This window comes from Plutella xylostella, chromosome 8 (genome assembly GCF_932276165.1).
Source record: "Plutella xylostella chromosome 8, ilPluXylo3.1, whole genome shotgun sequence".
Taxonomy (NCBI): domain Eukaryota; kingdom Metazoa; phylum Arthropoda; class Insecta; order Lepidoptera; family Plutellidae; genus Plutella; species Plutella xylostella.
In genome coordinates this window covers 4,584,997-4,602,930 of record NC_063988.1, presented here as the reverse complement: position 1 = coordinate 4,602,930, position 17,934 = coordinate 4,584,997, and the positions used below count along the sequence as shown (strand labels likewise).

At 38.1% G+C, this 17,934-nt stretch overlaps 2 protein-coding genes across 3 annotated transcripts in view; one reads left to right on the top strand and one right to left on the bottom strand.

Annotated features, from left to right (window-relative positions):
* The first annotated feature begins 1,188 nt into the window (after window positions 1-1,188).
* On the top strand, window positions 1,189-6,706 carry LOC105392063. Of its 2 annotated transcripts, XM_048622817.1 has the most exons (7): window positions 3,906-3,960; window positions 4,044-4,116; window positions 4,664-4,788; window positions 5,112-5,585; window positions 5,935-6,040; window positions 6,229-6,339; window positions 6,587-6,706. In XM_048622817.1, exons 2-6 carry the CDS (start codon window positions 4,067-4,069, stop codon window positions 6,305-6,307), a joined length of 834 nt encoding a protein of 277 aa, XP_048478774.1. In that variant the 5' UTR covers window positions 3,906-3,960; window positions 4,044-4,066; the 3' UTR covers window positions 6,308-6,339; window positions 6,587-6,706. The 2 variants fall into 2 exon arrangements, with proteins under 2 accessions (XP_048478775.1, XP_048478774.1); XM_048622818.1 differs by lacking the exons at window positions 3,906-3,960; window positions 4,044-4,116 and adding an exon at window positions 1,189-1,337.
* Window positions 6,707-10,323: 3,617 nt separating this feature from the next.
* The window catches only part of LOC105392069 (kazrin), a 36,013-nt gene continuing 28,402 nt past the window's right edge, over window positions 10,324-17,934 (bottom strand). Inside the window, exons 10-17 of the mRNA XM_048622548.1 lie at window positions 17,476-17,672; window positions 16,404-16,613; window positions 15,523-15,681; window positions 14,507-14,630; window positions 13,859-14,003; window positions 11,631-11,742; window positions 10,792-11,093; window positions 10,324-10,471 (exon numbers count right to left, since the gene is read on the bottom strand). Of these exons, the coding sequence (XP_048478505.1) occupies window positions 10,324-10,471; window positions 10,792-11,093; window positions 11,631-11,742; window positions 13,859-14,003; window positions 14,507-14,630; window positions 15,523-15,681; window positions 16,404-16,613; window positions 17,476-17,672 (1,397 nt within the window). The remainder of the gene's footprint in view (window positions 10,472-10,791; window positions 11,094-11,630; window positions 11,743-13,858; window positions 14,004-14,506; window positions 14,631-15,522; window positions 15,682-16,403; window positions 16,614-17,475; window positions 17,673-17,934) is intronic.

Genomic DNA, 17,934 nt, shown 5'->3' with positions numbered 1-17,934 from the left:
AGAACAACGCTGACTCGGGTGCACCATCGAAATTGATCGTCGTTTTCTGCAATCGTCTAAAGATAAAATAACACGATTAAGATTACCGTACGTACCCAAATCTTCTATTTCCTAACCTTTCCTGACGTGCAATGCAGTAAAAAGTAAATAACAAACGTGACCCAAACATCGAACAATTCTGAATAGGTCGCTTGCACTTCGGCTGCAAACGCTGAATAACAAATAATCGGATTACCTGCTTCGCGATTCTGGCGAATAAAATACACGGAAACTGGCCACCGCGTGTTCGGAAATTAATGGAAACTGGCTCGGCTTACAACTTTCATTTTATCCGTGTTTAAATAAGATGAATAGCTTCAGTTTCAAGTTAAAGCTGGCTTTCTGAACGGATATGATATTTAATTAAAGCTGTCTGAATTGCTGTTTTGAAACGCGCCACGGGTTAAATGCTTGCTCATGAAATACCTACCGTGTTGCAAGTTTAGGATTCGAATTATGTTATGGATGGTGTTTCATTGGACTAAGTATGAATGCATAATTAAGTTAAATATGCGGAATACTGTTTGTGTAAACGAGGAAGTGCACGAGCCGGCTTTTTATTCAGAGCGACTTCACCACAAACAAACTATTGCGGGCTTTTAACAAAGTTACTTTTAAAATGCTGGAAAATTTCCCGCCTGGCAACGGCACACTTTACAGGTTTACTTTTGACGTTTCATCACGGGTTTCAGCAGAGTTGTTTTTTGTGTTCAAGCCCTGGAAATTCGTTGTACAACGTTCATTTAATTATAAATATTCTGCGTGGCGTTTGCCGGTGGAGATAGCGGGAGAAGTTCCATGGCGGTCTGTTGCTAGTTGCTACAATGTAGGTAGATGCAGTTGGCGAGATGTCTGCACAGGATGCCGCCGAGGCTCCGTGACACACTCGCAGCCGACTAACTTCGTTCCCAGCGGCCGCTATACAAAACTACCTCGATTCACGTGCAAACGAATCCTTTAAACAAACATGTAATACTGCGTCCTTGTCTGGCGCGTTCTGGGTGAAAGAGACACGCAGTGGGGGGGAAGACTAGTATGGAGGTGTAATAGGGGATTATCCTGTCGATGCTGCAGGATGTGTGGGAACGATAAACCGGTAATGCAAGTCTGCACGCGTGACGGAGCGGCGAGGCTCCCACGAGCACACTACTCTCGCTTGACTTTAGATGAATAAATTACTTGCTGTAATGTGGTTTATAAACGCGATAGTCTACGTATGCTGCGTTGCCTAACAATATGTGTTGCTTACGGTTTTAATATTTTGTTGAAATGTTATGTGATGAAGAAGATGAAATTCAGTAAGTATATCCTAGTCTTTTTAGTCTCAAAGGGAATGTTCCTACCATGAATATGGCGGAATTAAGGCTATTATCGTAGTCCAATATTGCCGTCATATAAATATACTTAATTATTGTATGTATAAGCAGAATAATATTTTAATTTAATATAGCTGATGAAATTGACTGTTTGCGACGTAGCCAGCGCATAGCTTTTTCGCTGAAACGTGTTGCTCAAACACAGTTGAGTGGTTGAGTGCCAGATTTGGTCTCTATGATAACATTGTTTTTAGTTGGCACATGTAGAAGTTTTATTAATTCAATGGCGATAGTTATCACGACAAAGGTAAATCAGTGGGTTTCCTCATATGTACCTAAGACTAGACATTTTAAGTCAATCTGAAGCGTTCGTCTATGGCCACCGTTATTACTGTTTCTATGGTGGCCGCCCTATGTGCAAGTGTTAATGTACTGTGGTAATATGGTAAAACTTTACCGATTTAGGAAACAGATTGAATTAAAATTTCTTTCCATTCATGAAAAGTTTTGTAGCCCTAAATTACAATACCTACTACCCTGTACCTATGAAAGTGGCGTGGGCTGAAAATATATAGTATTTTCATCTGGATGTCTTATGCGAAATTACATGAGGTAGGAAATGTTTGGCGTGGGCATAATATAACATATTTACTAGAATACAATATGGCGCCGCCTATACAAGTTTCACACAATCAACTTCATTTCCGACCTTCCTTGAATATTTTTGCATATTTTCTTCTTGGCAGAACGATTTAGCTGAAGTTTCTCGACATTTATCGGCTGGATTTTCGCTGAAGACACAAAAATGGGGAAAATGCTAGATTTTACGAAGGTATCTCAGTCATTTCTAATCAAAAAGTAATACGTAATACACTTTACAAGTACAACTGTACCTACTGTATGTTTTACACAAAGTTTGCTTTATAAAGCATATATTATGCTCAGATATATAGATTGGCAAGTTGCTTGGCGACCCTCCTTGCGGGGTGAAAGACGCGGAGGGGACGTGTGTAGCATGTCGTGCTACCTCGCCCCCGCCACTTCTTTCACCCCGCAAGGAGGGTCGCCAAGTAACTTGCCACATTATAGTTAGGCTCAGAAAACTCAGAATACGTAAGTTTATATGGAGGAAAAATTCATTGTCATAGGTACACAGAATACAAATTATTTTAGGCAATCACTGAAATTATAACTTTTTAAATACCTATTTGTTTACAAACAGTCTGGCGAAAGACAGTCTGGAAAAAAATAAGTATGGAACGCGTACGAAAAATAATGGCGAGCACCGCTCACAGAGTACTTTTTACGCTATCATAGACATTTTTGGCTTTTGTCATCTGTCAGTGTCAGTCAGTCAATCGTTTAGTTTGAAAAATAATTTTAAATCATAAATAAATTAAGATTTAACAGTTATTTAATATATAATACCTACTTATTGGTTATTTATATATTATTATTACTGTGGATAAGTGCAGTGTTTGTGTGGAGGTACCTAACTATTAGTGTTGCTTGATATTATTGATAATAATTATGTTTTATAAAACTTGTGAAATATGTGGTTTAAGAGCCGCTAGCCGGTCGTATAGATGGCCAAAAGAGAATTTTCATGGCCAAATTTCCACTGGATGAGGAAAGGTATGCTACAATTAAAGGCTAAAGCATAGGATTTAGATTATTTATATGTATAAAAAAGTTAAAGTCTAATAAAATAACTGGAGGGTCAGCACAACCAACAATAGTGCATGAATGTTTTTTTTTATCGATATCGATATTTTTATTTATCATTAGTACGCACAGCTCATCAATCAGAACAACTTTTGTCTACTAGTTTTGGAAATTAGCGAAAATCTAATTTGGATCTCCATACAAAAATTACCAGTGACTTTTATTATACCTACTTAAATAATATTTAATTGTTTAATAATAATTATAAAAATGTTGTTTGCAGATGTAAACAGTGGGTTAAGATGACCGGTAAGGAGGATCTGGTTTATGTGCCTATTGAAAAGCTACATCAACTTAAACGAATTTGTGGCAATCATTTTCTACCACAACATTTTAAGAAAACAATTGAAAAAAAAAAACAATTCCATGTGAGGGACTTACTGCAGACACTTTATTTTATAATAAATAAATATAATTATATTTTTCCACTTTTATTTTATTTCAACATTATATCATAGCACTTACGTCAACGGAAAATCTCGAGTTTATTTTATGGATTATATTTTTGTGTTCAAATAGGAACATAACATAACGTTGAACCGAGACTTAACGTTGGTGTCATTGTGTAACACTGAAATCCTATTGTGTAAAAACTGAAATTAAAGTAATACATACACTCGCACTTTTTTTTTTTACTAGGTATCGATAAAAAATATCCATAAGAAGCACATCACTATTTCAGCGGGGCTATGTTGGCAGTTTTGTACGTCATAATTTTTGTTTTGTTGGTACCTTGTGTGAGTACGCGTGTAATACAAGTATTTCTTTTTTTTTTCCCTTGTACTCCCATCTCTTAAAACGTAGTGTTCTTTTCTCTATGTTTACAAATATATATTTACTTTTACTAACTTTTATATTTTTGTTATTATACACCTTTACAGTAAGTAGAAAAGTATTCAAGGTACAGTTATTTGGTTCACGGCTTGCTCTTCTTGATTAATTTGTCGTATTATTAATTTTCAGACGTTTTTTATAAAGAAATCAAAATGGGGCTCATACATTCCACATTGTGTGCGCTATCATTTATGCTCGAAAGGTACAATATTTTATACATGTAGCAAGTAAAAAGTAACCAGCAGCAATCGTTCACAACTGGACATAGGCCTCTCCCAAATAGCGCTATACCTAATTCTATAATTCTTGGCATATCTCAGTGAGTCAAAAGGTGTTGTGCCCATAATGAACAGTAATGATAAGCCTCCACCTTTCGCCATCGTACGCAACGGACGCATGGCATTCAGTATTATTTGTATTAAAATCCACAGAAGTGCGTCCTCTTCATCCGCATTGCCGACGCCGTTGCGTCTTCTGAAAGTATACAAAGCCAGAACGTACCCATATTGAGCTAGGACTGTATAGTATCCAGATAATAAAATCATGGCGCCACTTTAATTGGAAACTATACGCGAGCAGTCCCAAACTCTGCGTACTAGCCTTGTATAGTTTCAAAAGACGCGACGCCGTTTCTCCATACATTTCTCTTAAACTGTTTGTGCCGATAGGTACGATACTAAGATTATAGGTAGACGCTTACCTTAACGCAGTTACTTACTTAATGCCAATTTGTCCCGTGTATCATGCAGGGTGTTCACGTGGTTCTCGTGTGCCATGTGCTCGATCTGCCTGCTCTTCGCGATGATGTCGATGTGCATCTACGGCATCTCGGTCGGTTACCACTACGCGCAGAAGGAAATCGCGCAATGGACAGGTACCAAGAGGGCTAGCACGGGGCGCAAGACAAAACTTTTGCATCGCGCTCACTCACATCGCGCGGCCTCCAGAGTGAGCTCAACGGAGAACTTTGGTCACGCCTTGCACCCCGTGCTAGCAGGGTCATATAAGTTTAAAAAAATATATTGTCATCATTATCAGATAATAAACTTCGCTAGTTGGGTAGATGACTCTTCTTAGGAGAGGCTATCAGCAAAATCTTATAAATTTCTGTCATATTTACGCTCACCAATGATTACTTAAATATCTATTTTAGTTGCATTGTAAGTAACTAATTACATCCATATACCTACATTTCAGAACCATACCGACAATACCACGGACTTTTTCCGAACCGAAAAGAAACGGTCGGAATACCCGGCGCAGGACTAATACGGAACATCTGGAACCTCATGTGGTCAATGCCAAGGTTCATGTTATGGGAGATACCTAAGTTCTTCTTACTCGAGGCCCCGAGTTACCTCTTAAACCTTCTACCTTTAAACCTTCTACCTTACAATCCACTTGGGCGAAGAAGGTCAGCAGGGGGAGGAAATAGCACTGTTGTAGCAGCCCCTGGTCTGTATCCAGCCATGCAGAGCCCCCAGCCAGGCGAGGGTGACCCCAGGGCTCCCTGGTACCCCTCAGTGAGTCCCCCAGTCTGGTACAGTGTGGACACCAGCGCCCCCCCGCGGCCGATGCAGGATAATGCTACAGACACACCGTTCCCTTGGGCCATTGGATTAAATGAAGAATCTAAGATACCTTCTTTATCAGAGGATTTTGAAAATGAAGGTAGGATATACAGGGTATTTAACTTTATTCAGATTTTAACTTTATTCAGATAAGTGTACCTATAGGCATTACATGTGCAGAGATAAAACTGGTGGTGCAACGGATATGGTCTCGGCTCTCGTTCGAATCCTGCCATGTACCAATGAATCCTTTAGAAATAAATTATTTAAGTACAATTACCTTCGCATACTTACGTTGAAGGAAAACATCGTGAGGGTTGTGTACTGTACCCTAACATTGTACAAATGTACAGCAAAAATCGGGTGGTTCGCTTGCGAATCACTTCTAACTACCCCTTCGGGGATTAAAGTCGTGAGGATATTATAAATAAATATTTATAATTTTTCAGAAAAGTCTGAAAAGCAAAGCGAATTAGTTCCCAAAGCACCGCCCCCTGAGCAGAAAGACTGGTGGAATGTGTACCTACCGGAGTCAACCACCCTAGATCTTGAAAGGTACCTGCGTCAAAGCCTCTATGAAGTTTGGATTTAAAATTCATATTCATAATTGCAATACTAGTATCTGTCCCTATATTAATATAGGTTTGCCTTTAAAATATTATGATATTATAATGGCGCGGTCATTCGGTTCATACATTGCTACAAAATAATAATTATTTTTAAACAAAAACGTATATTTTCAGGAACATTGATGGTTTGAAAAAGTTTCTTCCTCGCTTCAGAAGTTACAAAGCTTCAAATGTGCAAAAGCGACCGTCCTGACCTGAGTATATCTGCAAAACAATGACGAAAGTGTAAGTACAGCATTTAAGTTCCGCTTAACTTGCCTTTCTCAAGTCATTCTCATTGCAAAACACATAAAGTCAACGATAGCGTCGCATGGCCTTTTCTTCCAGGCTATAGGTTTTTTTTTTAAATATCTGATAGCTAGAGGTACAACATAGCTAAGTAAATTCAACACGATAGAATATTTATATGTATACCTAAGTAGTATTAACTTTTATACCAACGTTCATAGTATATGATGTTGACTTTTTCCAGGTATAATAATTGCAATCGCTGAGGTGGAATGCAGCCGGGTGAAAGTGTGACTGCCGCTGTGTATTTTTTTCACCCTTGCGCTTTTTTTTGCGGGCTCAATAAATCAGTTTTTTCCCGTCATGTCTTTTTTTTTCTACCTTTTTTGTCATAAGATTTTTTTGCCTAATCTCGTATTGCATAGTAACGTTTGATCAAAGTCTCGTTACGCCAAAAATCGTATGGCATAAATCTCGTTTAGTAAAAAGTTATTTCGCATAACATTGTTTAGCCTAATAATGGTATGGCCAAATCTTGAATAGCCTAATAATGCTATGGCATAGGTTTATACAAAGTAATAATATTCATTTGGCTTTAACTTTGACGGAACGTCTCCCTTCATAGCGCAAACTGGTGCCTTGTATTGTTTCCGCTATTTGGAAAACGCTCCGCTCCGCTTCGCTGCGCTCCGCTTTGGTTTTGATGAACATGTGCACCTAACACGCTCTTCCTCGCTTTGCTCGTCGTCGCACCTATTTTTAGGTTTCGATCTCATGGGGTTTGTAATAATTATATTGTTCGTTAACTTTCGATTTTTTGATCATACAATATCGTGATTTTCGGGATGTAGGAAAAAATACCACAATTTGTACATTTACTACATACTTAATATATTATTTATTAAGATAACATTAGGAGAAACAAGATTATACATAGGTATAGACGAACATAAATTTGAGCAAACAAAACTTAGGTGTTTAAAGATTGTGCCTAAAGAGTTTTAGACGAAACGAGCCTTATGCCACATAAGTCTTGGCAAAGTGATGGTTCGGCCAAAAAAGTTTAGACCATACGAGTTATGCGAAATGAGTTTTGGTCAATAAAGATTATGCCAGATGAGCGGAACCCGTTTTTTTATTTTATTTTATCTAGTCTAACATGTTGAGACGGTTTCTAACTAGAAATTCTACACGAGTTAATTATCTTCTACTAATATTCGTCCTGTTACTTACCTTGTTAGTAAATAATTAAACGTGAATTCAATGTCAATGATATTATTATGTACGCGTGGCTATTGAACATATTCTGTTAGCTTGTCCATCTACAACAGAGACAAGATTAACTATACTTGGACTAACAGAGGGCCTACCTCAGCTACTGCAACACGCAGGCTTGCTGCTCCAGTTTACTCGGGAGCTAGGCTGGCTGAGCTGAATTTAAGGGGATATGTACAAAGGTTCCACTCGAGAGAGCCACGTACGGTGCTTCGTCCCCCTCTCTGAATAGAACAGAATAGAATATGTACCTACGGCTGGATTTGAAACCACGGCCTAACGAATGAGAGGACGAGATGTTATCCTTTACACCACCACAGCAATTATGGGCCCTATTATTATTAAAATCTGGCTGCAACATATCACCTCCCAACTCTGTGTTAACAAAATACACACTACAATGATAAAGTAAAAGATGTTTTGATTTTAAAATAGTTTGTTTATTTCACGAGATTTCATTATAAAACTAACTAGCAATAGTACTGGTAACACAAAATATCACAAAACATAAACCCCCATATTCATACAAGTTACATAGGTACATACGGTTTTTCGGAGATTTGTAAGTAGACGTGAACACACACGAACGAATTTCGATTTGTGTCTGTCAAGTTCTTTGTAAGTTATAAATACGAATATGGGGTAAAACAATGATAATTAATAACATATATATAATAAAATCAACAACAAAAATAATGAACGTACATTACTGAAAACGCAAATAAATAAAGAGTCTCACATAATTATCGTTATTGAACCTTATACTGTTATTATAAACTCGAAGCTCATCGTTTAAAAATGCGTGAATAATATCACAGTGAAAGGATACACATACTCGTAGGTAGACAACTAGACACAGTGAAATAGTGGTAAAAATTATACTCATCATTAATATTAATCACAACATTGAATATTTGTATAAAACTGTAACTAATTCATATAAACCTACTATCATTAATTAATAACCTGATATCGAGTGTAATGTCATGATCAATTGATTTTTAGTCCACAGGTATTACGCATATTAAAACTAATAAAAAATACAAACTATCTACTAAAATGGTCTCATAAGCCCAGATGTTCTAGAAATACATAGAACAACGTGAAGTCGAGTGTACCACAATTACCACATAGAGTAGGTACATTATGTTTTTTGTAGCTATTTAAATTGATATTCATTTGGGACAGTAAACATTGTTCATTATTGTAGGTATGTTACATTTTGTTACTATACATACATATACATATAAATCCCACATCATCAGGTATTTTAGCAAAGGTCTTACTTAGTATTATTATAATAATTAAAAATCTCTTTGCTAGGTACAGTAGTGGAAGTAAAATGAGGATGACACAATTTTAGGAAACGACCTATTGCTACTTGCATACATAGACGATAAAGTAGTAACAGATGACAATTACCTAGGTAGGTACTATTTAAAAATGTGATATTGTGTTTTCTTTAAAAATATATCCAATGCTGTTCATGTTGTTCTCGGAAGACCTTATGAATAGGTATCTCACTCAGAATTCCTAATTTAGACTAATGATATAATTATTATTGATAATATCATATCAAATCAGTCAGTTTTGACAAAATAACGGATGTTTCTTTGGTGCTAAAAACAATCACATCATAAATTCCTTATACTATGATGATGATTCTACGAGTTTTTGGATATGCATCTTTGTATTTGAGCATTCACTTATCTTTGATTAGTTTTATTTTAATTAAAATAGGTACACTGATTCAAAAATTATTCTATTACGAACTACAATTTTAAACTAAGCCCCTCTCATAATTTGAATTAAATCGCATTTTTACAAAAGTATAATTCTCGTATCATAACATTTTACATATTTTTAGATCCCATTTTTATTTTTATGGCGCCATCGTCACCAAGACGTTCGATCTTTAATAATTTAATATTTTATCATGTTACTTTCCCAGAGAGCTTATAAAATTCAATTAATTCTAAGGCTCCTGCCGATAATTATTTACTGAAAATTTTGGTCCAGCATAGGATACCAGCTTTACGCAAAATATTATAAGTGGTACTTTCATAATAAATATAAATACGTATAAGAAACATTTATATTCATGTCATGATAGGGTGTCGGCGTGCAAATATATCTTCATATGGCAAATATGTACCTTTTTTCAATGTACATTTGTACATAATATTGCTAATAAATAAGTAGGTATAACTTTACTAGTTGTGTTGAGAGCCAATTATTATGCATTATGAGAATTATGGCAGCTTGTGGTTATACCTGTAATCTTTCATATAATAAAAAAGTTGTGCTTACTCATTTTTAGTTAATTAAAAAATTAAAGTGATGTTATAAGACCTCTCTCTAACTAACTCAATAAAATCGAGTCTTAGAGGTATTAATTTCCATGCCTCAGCTAAGTTAAGCTCAGTTGATATGCATGAAGATTGAGCGATCAGCCGATAAGAACTCTTCAACATCCATGTATAACTTCAACAATGTTATAACTTTTATTTTACTAAATTTGTTCTTATTAGGTTATGTCCGGGATACAATGCCTGTTTGGAGAATCATCATTCTCAACTACCCGCCTTTAACGCTTATTTTTGATGCGTCATAACGCAATAATAATAGTTATCATATTACGAAGAATTCTAACAGTCGACTCGAAAGGCGAGTGGTTGTTGGTAGGACTATTTGGTCTACGTCAGACTACACAGATCCCTTGGTGCAGGCGTTGATGTCTCCGATACTCTTGACGCGGCGGTGGCGGCGCTGCTTCACCACCGAGTCGTCGGCAGACTTGGCCGGCAGTGGGGAGCTCACCCTGTGTGCGTGGTCCGCCCTGTGACCGTATGTTCTGTGGGGTAAATAAAAAAATTGTAGGTTCATATACTTATAGTGGCTTTCCAGAAGGTATTACCGAGTAAGAATAATCACTGCTTACAGTGACTGAGATCTGGAGTAGACTTATAAATATCGCAACGATAATATCGTCTATCATTTTCCTGTCCACCGACGATAATTATACTCTCATAGAAGGTGTCTTCACACGGCGATATTAGCGCCGAGTGACGAGTCAACTCGTCGTTTTTAATCGCCTGAGAAGACAGCCCCTTATATTCTGATTTTAGTCAATCTACCTAACCTTGAACTTCATTCTATCATCAAATCACATACCTGGGCGTGATGCTGACATTATCCGCCTTGGCCTCATTGAGCCGCTGCAGACTGTCCCGCGTAGACACACTGGACTGCGAGTAAAGACTCAACGGCGTGTAGATCGGCTCATACTCCTGGAGCGTCGGGGGCGGCGCGTAGGCCATGCTGAGCTGGGACAGAGTGCGCATCCCTATGGGGGGTGAGTAGGACATCTGGTAGGGCCCGCTGAGGCTGAGGACCGAGGAACTCTCGCTGGAGCTGGAGGGGGAGGGGCGGTCGTGCTTCGGCTTCAGGACGCCGAGCGCGCGCGATATGGAGCCCTGTGGATGGAGGGCAGTTGTTATTAGGTGTGATTTAGGGCATGGAGCCGCGCTCTCCAATCTTGAGGTGAATGTGGATATTTTTTTTGTCATCAAGTATTATAGATGTTTCATTTGCTATTCCAAAAAAACCTTAATCTTAGCAGTATGGTATAAGAATTTTAAAAAACTACTACAGAAAAGTAGGTATGGTTTTGAAATTATTTTTTGGAAACGGATCTACTATACTCGTAGTAAGTATTTGAACCATTTTATTAGGTATATACTAGCTGTTCCCGCGAGCTTCGCTTTGCGTTAAAAAGTTTTCCTGTGGGAATTCCGGGATAAAAAGTAGCCTATGTTTTTTCTCAAGGTCTAGACCATATCTGTACCAAATTTCATTCATATCCGTTCAGTAGTTTTGGCGTGAAAGAGTAACAGACAGACACAGTTACGTTCGCATTTATAATATTAGTTAGGATTATGTTCAAATAACCAGTATTTACTATTCAGTGTTTTCAGATGCTTTTCAGGCTGCTTAGTTGATCTATAACTTACTCGCAAGCTGTGTCTGCGGGAGTCCCCGCTCAGGTCTATCCCGGGCAGGCCCGTGGCCACCGACCTGGAGAACGGTCTCCCGAGCATCCTGATCTGGTGTCCGAACATGTTCCTGCAAGGTTTGTTACAGATGAATAGGGTTATTCCACAGTTGATATACGAGTACAAATTTGAGACAACACTGAAGAATTTCATAAAAAAGCGAAAGCAGCATTTTTGTATAGTTTTTTTATATAATTTCTCAAATTTGCACAGTGATTAGTTAATTACACTTTCATATAATTTAATTGATATCTTTATCTAACATAGAAAGCTGACATGCAGTTTCTTTTAGTTTTTATGTATTTATCGACCTCAGATAATAAAGTTTGAGGCAGTTATTATAGAATATCCACTGTATTCTTTAAGAACAGAGGATAATTGGACTGTCTGAAATTTAAAATAAGATAATGAACAGTGGGTTATATACAGATAATAAACATTTTGCATAAAACATCAAAAGCATGATGCACTTCGCTAGAAATAATGTGTCATGCTACGATTAGATGTGATAACGACAACATAAATTGAATAAAACAATTCAGATGTATAATTTTGTAGATTCCAAAGAAAAGTACTGATTGAAGCGCTTTGGAATTCTGAATTAGCTACTCAAGAGCTTTGACCTCACAGTACTTTTCCCTCTAATTAGCGAAACAAAGGAACCATCAAGTGAAACTTGGAAAAAAAGTAGAAAAGCACGAAATGCGAATTGAAAATGATGTTAAAACTAAAGTATGTATTGTGAGAGAAGAAAGTGGACAGACTGATCATGACCAGGTGCGGCTAATGAGGATGATGACAGCATTCACGAGTACGAGTAACTGATGTTTACCGTTCCAGTGTCCGAGCAATGGCGTCGTGTTAGGGCTTTGGTTACGAAATAAACTGACTCGCTCTTCTTCAATTTCATACTTTTATCTCAGAGTTTATTCACATTTATATGTCAATTGATATCGTTACAACTGAATCTAATATTTGCCAACTTTACAGTAGGAATGTATACAAGTCGAAAACATATTTTATCTTACAAATATCATAATTGCTATTATTGTTTATATTAAAATTCTAAAGCTATGTGAATGGTTCTGGTATTACACCTAAAGATATTCATTGAATGCTATGATTTTAAACAAGTTCTTTAAATGTTATTATCAAATAAATTGATTGGGTTATTTACCCTTATTACAATACAAAGCATTAAATGCTTTCCAATCAATAAATTGTTAGTATACAATAAGTTCAACCTGATCGATGGATTCTGAGTAAACATTTACGTGTTAATTCTAAACTACGAATTGTAAACCGGGCTCCTATAGGTAGTTACATAGTAGAACACTTATCTAACATTGACGGAGGCGAAGGGGTAAACAATAACAGAATCACTTGAACCGATGGCTTGGACTTTCACGTTTCACTCGAGTTTAATGAACCACCACAACCTACAATAAGTTATCATCAGTCTTCGCGCTCGCCGACAGTCCATCACAGAGTGCAGAGAACGAGACGATACGACGGAAGATATCGAAGAGAGACCTCGCAAAATATATTTTGTGTAAAAATAGCAAATTTACAAATATTTTAATACAGGGGAATTTTACATAGATACAGTTCGAGATTCTAGTTTGGGCGTCGAAGCACTTATTTTTTGAAGGAGAGTTTTTTTGGTTTGTTGGGTTTATCTTTGCTTTGTGGACAACATGGATGCTCGGGCAGCCTCCACCTGCAGTTCTTCCACCTGGCAAAATATCGTATACCTGCAGGATTGCACCTCACATTATAATAAACTACAAGCAGTCGTCGGCGTGTCGTGACGCATGCAGTGGCAGCGCCGCGGGGGCGGCTCCAGTACTAGGAATATGCAGTTCGGAACAAATTGTACTGTCTTTGAGAGTGCTTGCTGTAGAAATGCATGGATATGGGTTTAGATACTTTACTTTGTAAGTATTTTACTTAAACATTTCAATGTTCTTAAGCTAGTGGATGTGGTGTTTGTTTCGATGGTGAGTCAACATAACAATATTGCGGGCACCACTTTTCAATACCTGAGATCTTATAACTTCAAGATTTACTTTTCAAATCATTTGCAGTATTTCCAGTTTAATACACCTTCAACTCTCCATAAACTAGTAACTACAACACCAACAAACACCACACCCGTGTCATCACCGCTGCCAGCTCAAGCTCACCTGGCGGGTATGACGAGGGCATCGAACTCTGCGACAAGATGGCGTCGTATGATGCTCTTGGAGGGCGGGATGCCGAGCGCCGTGGCCATGGTCTCGCCCGTGAACGACGGCTCCAGGACCACGAGCCCGCCGTGGACGCCGCTGTCTGTTAGAGAGAAAGAAAGAAATTGTTTATTCGCCTTGTTACGGAGAGTTTGGTTAGATACTGCTACCGAACCACCACCGACACATTAGCAAATATTATTTACACGCCATCTGCATAGCACCTTAATATGGAGTGCTATGGGTATGTCGTGTAAAACCATCATATTTGAAAGTAAAGCAAAGTTATTGTGGACTTGAAAATGCAATTGTTATTTGGAACATAGCTATCAACAGAACCTTTTCAACCAAGATGTCACTAACTATGGGTTCAAGGGTAGCTTGTTTTCTGTAGACTTACCACCTTATTCATAAAAAAAGTTAGTGGACGCTTTAGCTATTGAACTGTTTTGTCCCTCTCTATCAAAGAACAAATTGTTCTCTGTCAGAGTATGAAAGAAAAGTTCAATAGCTAAAGCGTCCACTAACTTTTTTATGAATAAAGGGGTAAACTTATAATTATAACATCACCAATTATCACAATGTATCTATAACAGCAGGGTTTACCTTTCAGGTTGTCAGCGAATTCTCCTAAGTCGATGTTGTGCGCCCACCGTATAAACCTCTGGTTGGTCCACACCAGCGGGTCCGCGTCCACATTCTCGCATTGATGCCGTCTCACCGCCAAAGCCTGAAACAATGAATACAAAATATACTCATAGCATGGCATAATCCACCAACCCGCACTTACTAGGCCAGCTAGGTGGACTAGGCCTAAAGCGTTTCTTTCATTTGGAGGAGACCCGAGCCCCAGCAAGTGGACGTAATGACTAGTGCTGATGACATAATCAACTAGAGCAAACTGTGGACTAGAGTCTGTATGAAGCATCATACAGACTCTAGTCCACAGCACCTATAGCATAAATAAATGTTTGCGAAAAACATTAACTTTACCAGAACGATTATTGATTATCAACCACTTTCCTAAGAGGGAAAACTAATGCATTAATTCAACTGAACAAAAAAATAAGCTAAAAGGAACGTGAATGATTAACGAGCGATCATTATAAGAGCAACAAAATTTCTGAATTATTTATTCATTGTACGGCAGCCTCCCTATTCCCTCGTTTGTTTATTTTTTCACCTGTCACAGGAATAATTTCACTGTCGCAGACTTGATAAACAAAAAAACACGCTGTTCTGAAAATGTCTCTATTGTTGCGTGTAATTTTAAAAGCGGCTTTTGTTAAGACTACAGTTGACATTGCATATTCATATTCCTTACAAATATCGAATGAAATGACAGTTCAATATTAATGTGACGTTTGCAATAACGTATATTTTGTAGCGATTGCGGTTTCAGCATAAATATCACTCGGTTATTTACAGGCGGTATTTGTTAGCTATTTAGCTGATACATAGAGCCGACTCTGCGGTGCTTTTTAAGATCTAAGAAATTGGATGTTAGATCTTACACAAAATGCAGAAAAATGAAACAATACACACGAATTGAGCCGCCACGTTATACACAACACAATTGATATGCAAAGTTCAATCGCCTGTTTTAGAACAACACAACTGACCTGTCGATCATACTTCATGATGCGCAGCAGATGGATGCCGTGCACGATGGACGCCTGGTGGAACTTCCTGGTGACGCCGAGGTACTTCTCCAGCTCCTTCTTGCTGATCGTGTCCAGCATGCGCGCGTCCACCAGGTTACCCAGGAATGATTCTGCGTACTGGTGACAGGTTACAGGTTAAAAATAAAAATAGTTTTGGGAACGAAATGATGTGCTGTTTGTAAGAAGCTTTATACACGGGTGACTATAAAACCTCGAAAAATACGGCTAGATTTGAGTCTTGATGAGTCTACTCTAAGTCGCTCGGTGTAAGCGCTGATTAACGCCACACACAGACAGTGTTTCGTTATATAAGTTAAAATAATTACTGTGGACACCAACCATGAATACATAAAGATAATACATAAAAAAAAGATTTCCTACATAAATACTAAGCCAGAGAGCCTACCAAGTAACAATAACGTATGGGTTTAGTCGTACTATATTTTAACTTTATTACAAGCTATATTAAACAATTCTAATCAATTGAGGTTCTTATTGGCTCAAACTACGCCCGAGCGTTGTTCAATGGCTCAAGTATTAATCAGGCTACGAACTAGGGTGAATGTTGGCTCGAATCCAGAACTAAATTAGACTTACTGTTATTGTATTATTATAAAATAAGTCAACAACTATGATAAAATAAATCATAACTGTTTAACATACCCAATTCACCCTGTATTATTAAAAATCATTAAACACATATAGCCCATCATCACGTTCTGCATTAGCTCTTAAAAGCTCCTCTAATGGGGGCCGATTCTAATTTCTAACCAGCACACACTGACTCTCCTTGAGGAAATTAAATTCGAAATACCAAGCTAGCTAACTTTGCAACAAACCTGCGAAAGCCCCAAATCCGGGAGCCATTCAGCCGCTACCCACGCGTGTGTCAGCTGTCCGATGCTGGGGTTCCTGACTAAGTCTGGCCTCCTCCGCTCCTCTATGGCCAGTCGGAGCTTCTTCCGGTGCATCGGCTGCGTCACGCCGAGGCCTACCTCCAGGTCTGCATCCGTCAGTTCTAGCAGGACCTGCCCATTCAAAGCACGGATCTAGAACCAAATAGAACACAATACTTGACGCCTCTATCGCGTCGTGCGAGTCGCTACGTGGGTGTGGGTGTGGATGGATTGGTAGGTAGATAACTAGATAGGTATGTTCCTTGTATTATGTAAGAGTAGGAAGAACATTGTGGCATAATTATTATAATGAATGGCGCTCTTACCCCTAGTGAATGGGTGGATTTATGGATATAGATGGAAAATTTATGGTTTCTGTACTTATCTATTTTTCATGTTCAGAAATGGTCTCTACGAGGTCAAATACGGACATGAGTCATCTCCAATAATTAATAGTAATATGATCCTAATTCTGAGTACTTAATTAATTAACACCTTTGTAAAATTTTTGAAGTAGGTATCTATTGATTTGTATCCCCATAAAATATTAATAAGGACTCGCAAATGTGTACAGCCAAATCAGAGATCAACGTGTTTGGAATAAACAAGGGTTACGATGAATTTATCAAGGGATTTATTCGCGCCGATTTCCATACAAATCTAATAAAACCGGCGTTCTATGAATAATGAGTGGTTGTTGAAAAAAGGAGTTATTTGTACGTTGCCTTTGTCTGGCCCAGTATTCGAAAATGATAATTTCCATGTTTCTCGTGCCAATAAAATGGTATTAGGAACCTACAAGAATTTCCTTATAGTTTACAGTTCATTTATTTTCATATATCTTCAGTAAATCTGGTCATGAATGTTTTAATGGAAAAAAATAAAGTATATATTATATTTAACAGAAGAAACATGAAAATACAATAAAATTCACATCATCAATACTTTTTACTGATCTATTACTCTGCAACTTCAAACAACCTTTTTCCAACCCCACGACACAAACAAATCTCACCTTCCCGCTTTTAACATTATCGGCGACGGCGGCGGCGTACTGCGGCATGCCTAGTGCGAGTTCGAGCCAGGCGATGATGGCGGGGGCTCGCCACCGGGCTAGCGGCAGAGAGATGGCCTCACGTAGCGCCGCCTCGCTGCCCAGAGGGGACCACGCGCGCGGCACCCCCGGGCCTGTGGCGCTCGCATATACTGGCTCTGGAATATGGGGGATGGGTCAACTTTGGAGTTAAGCAAAAGCGATATAGATAGATAGATAATTCTTTATTGCACACAAACTGAAATTACACAAGGAAATGCAACATAGACGGTACAATTGGCGGCCTTATTACTAAGAGTAATTTCTTCCAGACTACCTGGGAGAAGAGAAATTATACAAAAAAAAAACCGGCCAAGTGCGAGTCGGGCTCGCGCACAAAGGGTTCCGTAGCAGCAAATATAATATTACAGTTAAATCAAC

What these genes read in the sequence shown, in the direction of transcription:
- LOC105392063 (XM_048622817.1), top strand. Translation starts at nt 4,067, where the DNA reads ATGGGGCTCATACATTCCACATTGTGTGCGCTATCATTTATGCTCGAA. An exon ending in GGAAATCGCGCAATGGACAG is followed by an intron (nt 4,789 to 5,111) that starts GTACCAAGAGGG and finishes CCTACATTTCAG; the next exon opens with AACCATACCGACAATACCAC. An exon ending in AGAGGATTTTGAAAATGAAG is followed by an intron (nt 5,586 to 5,934) that starts GTAGGATATACA and finishes ATAATTTTTCAG; the next exon opens with AAAAGTCTGAAAAGCAAAGC.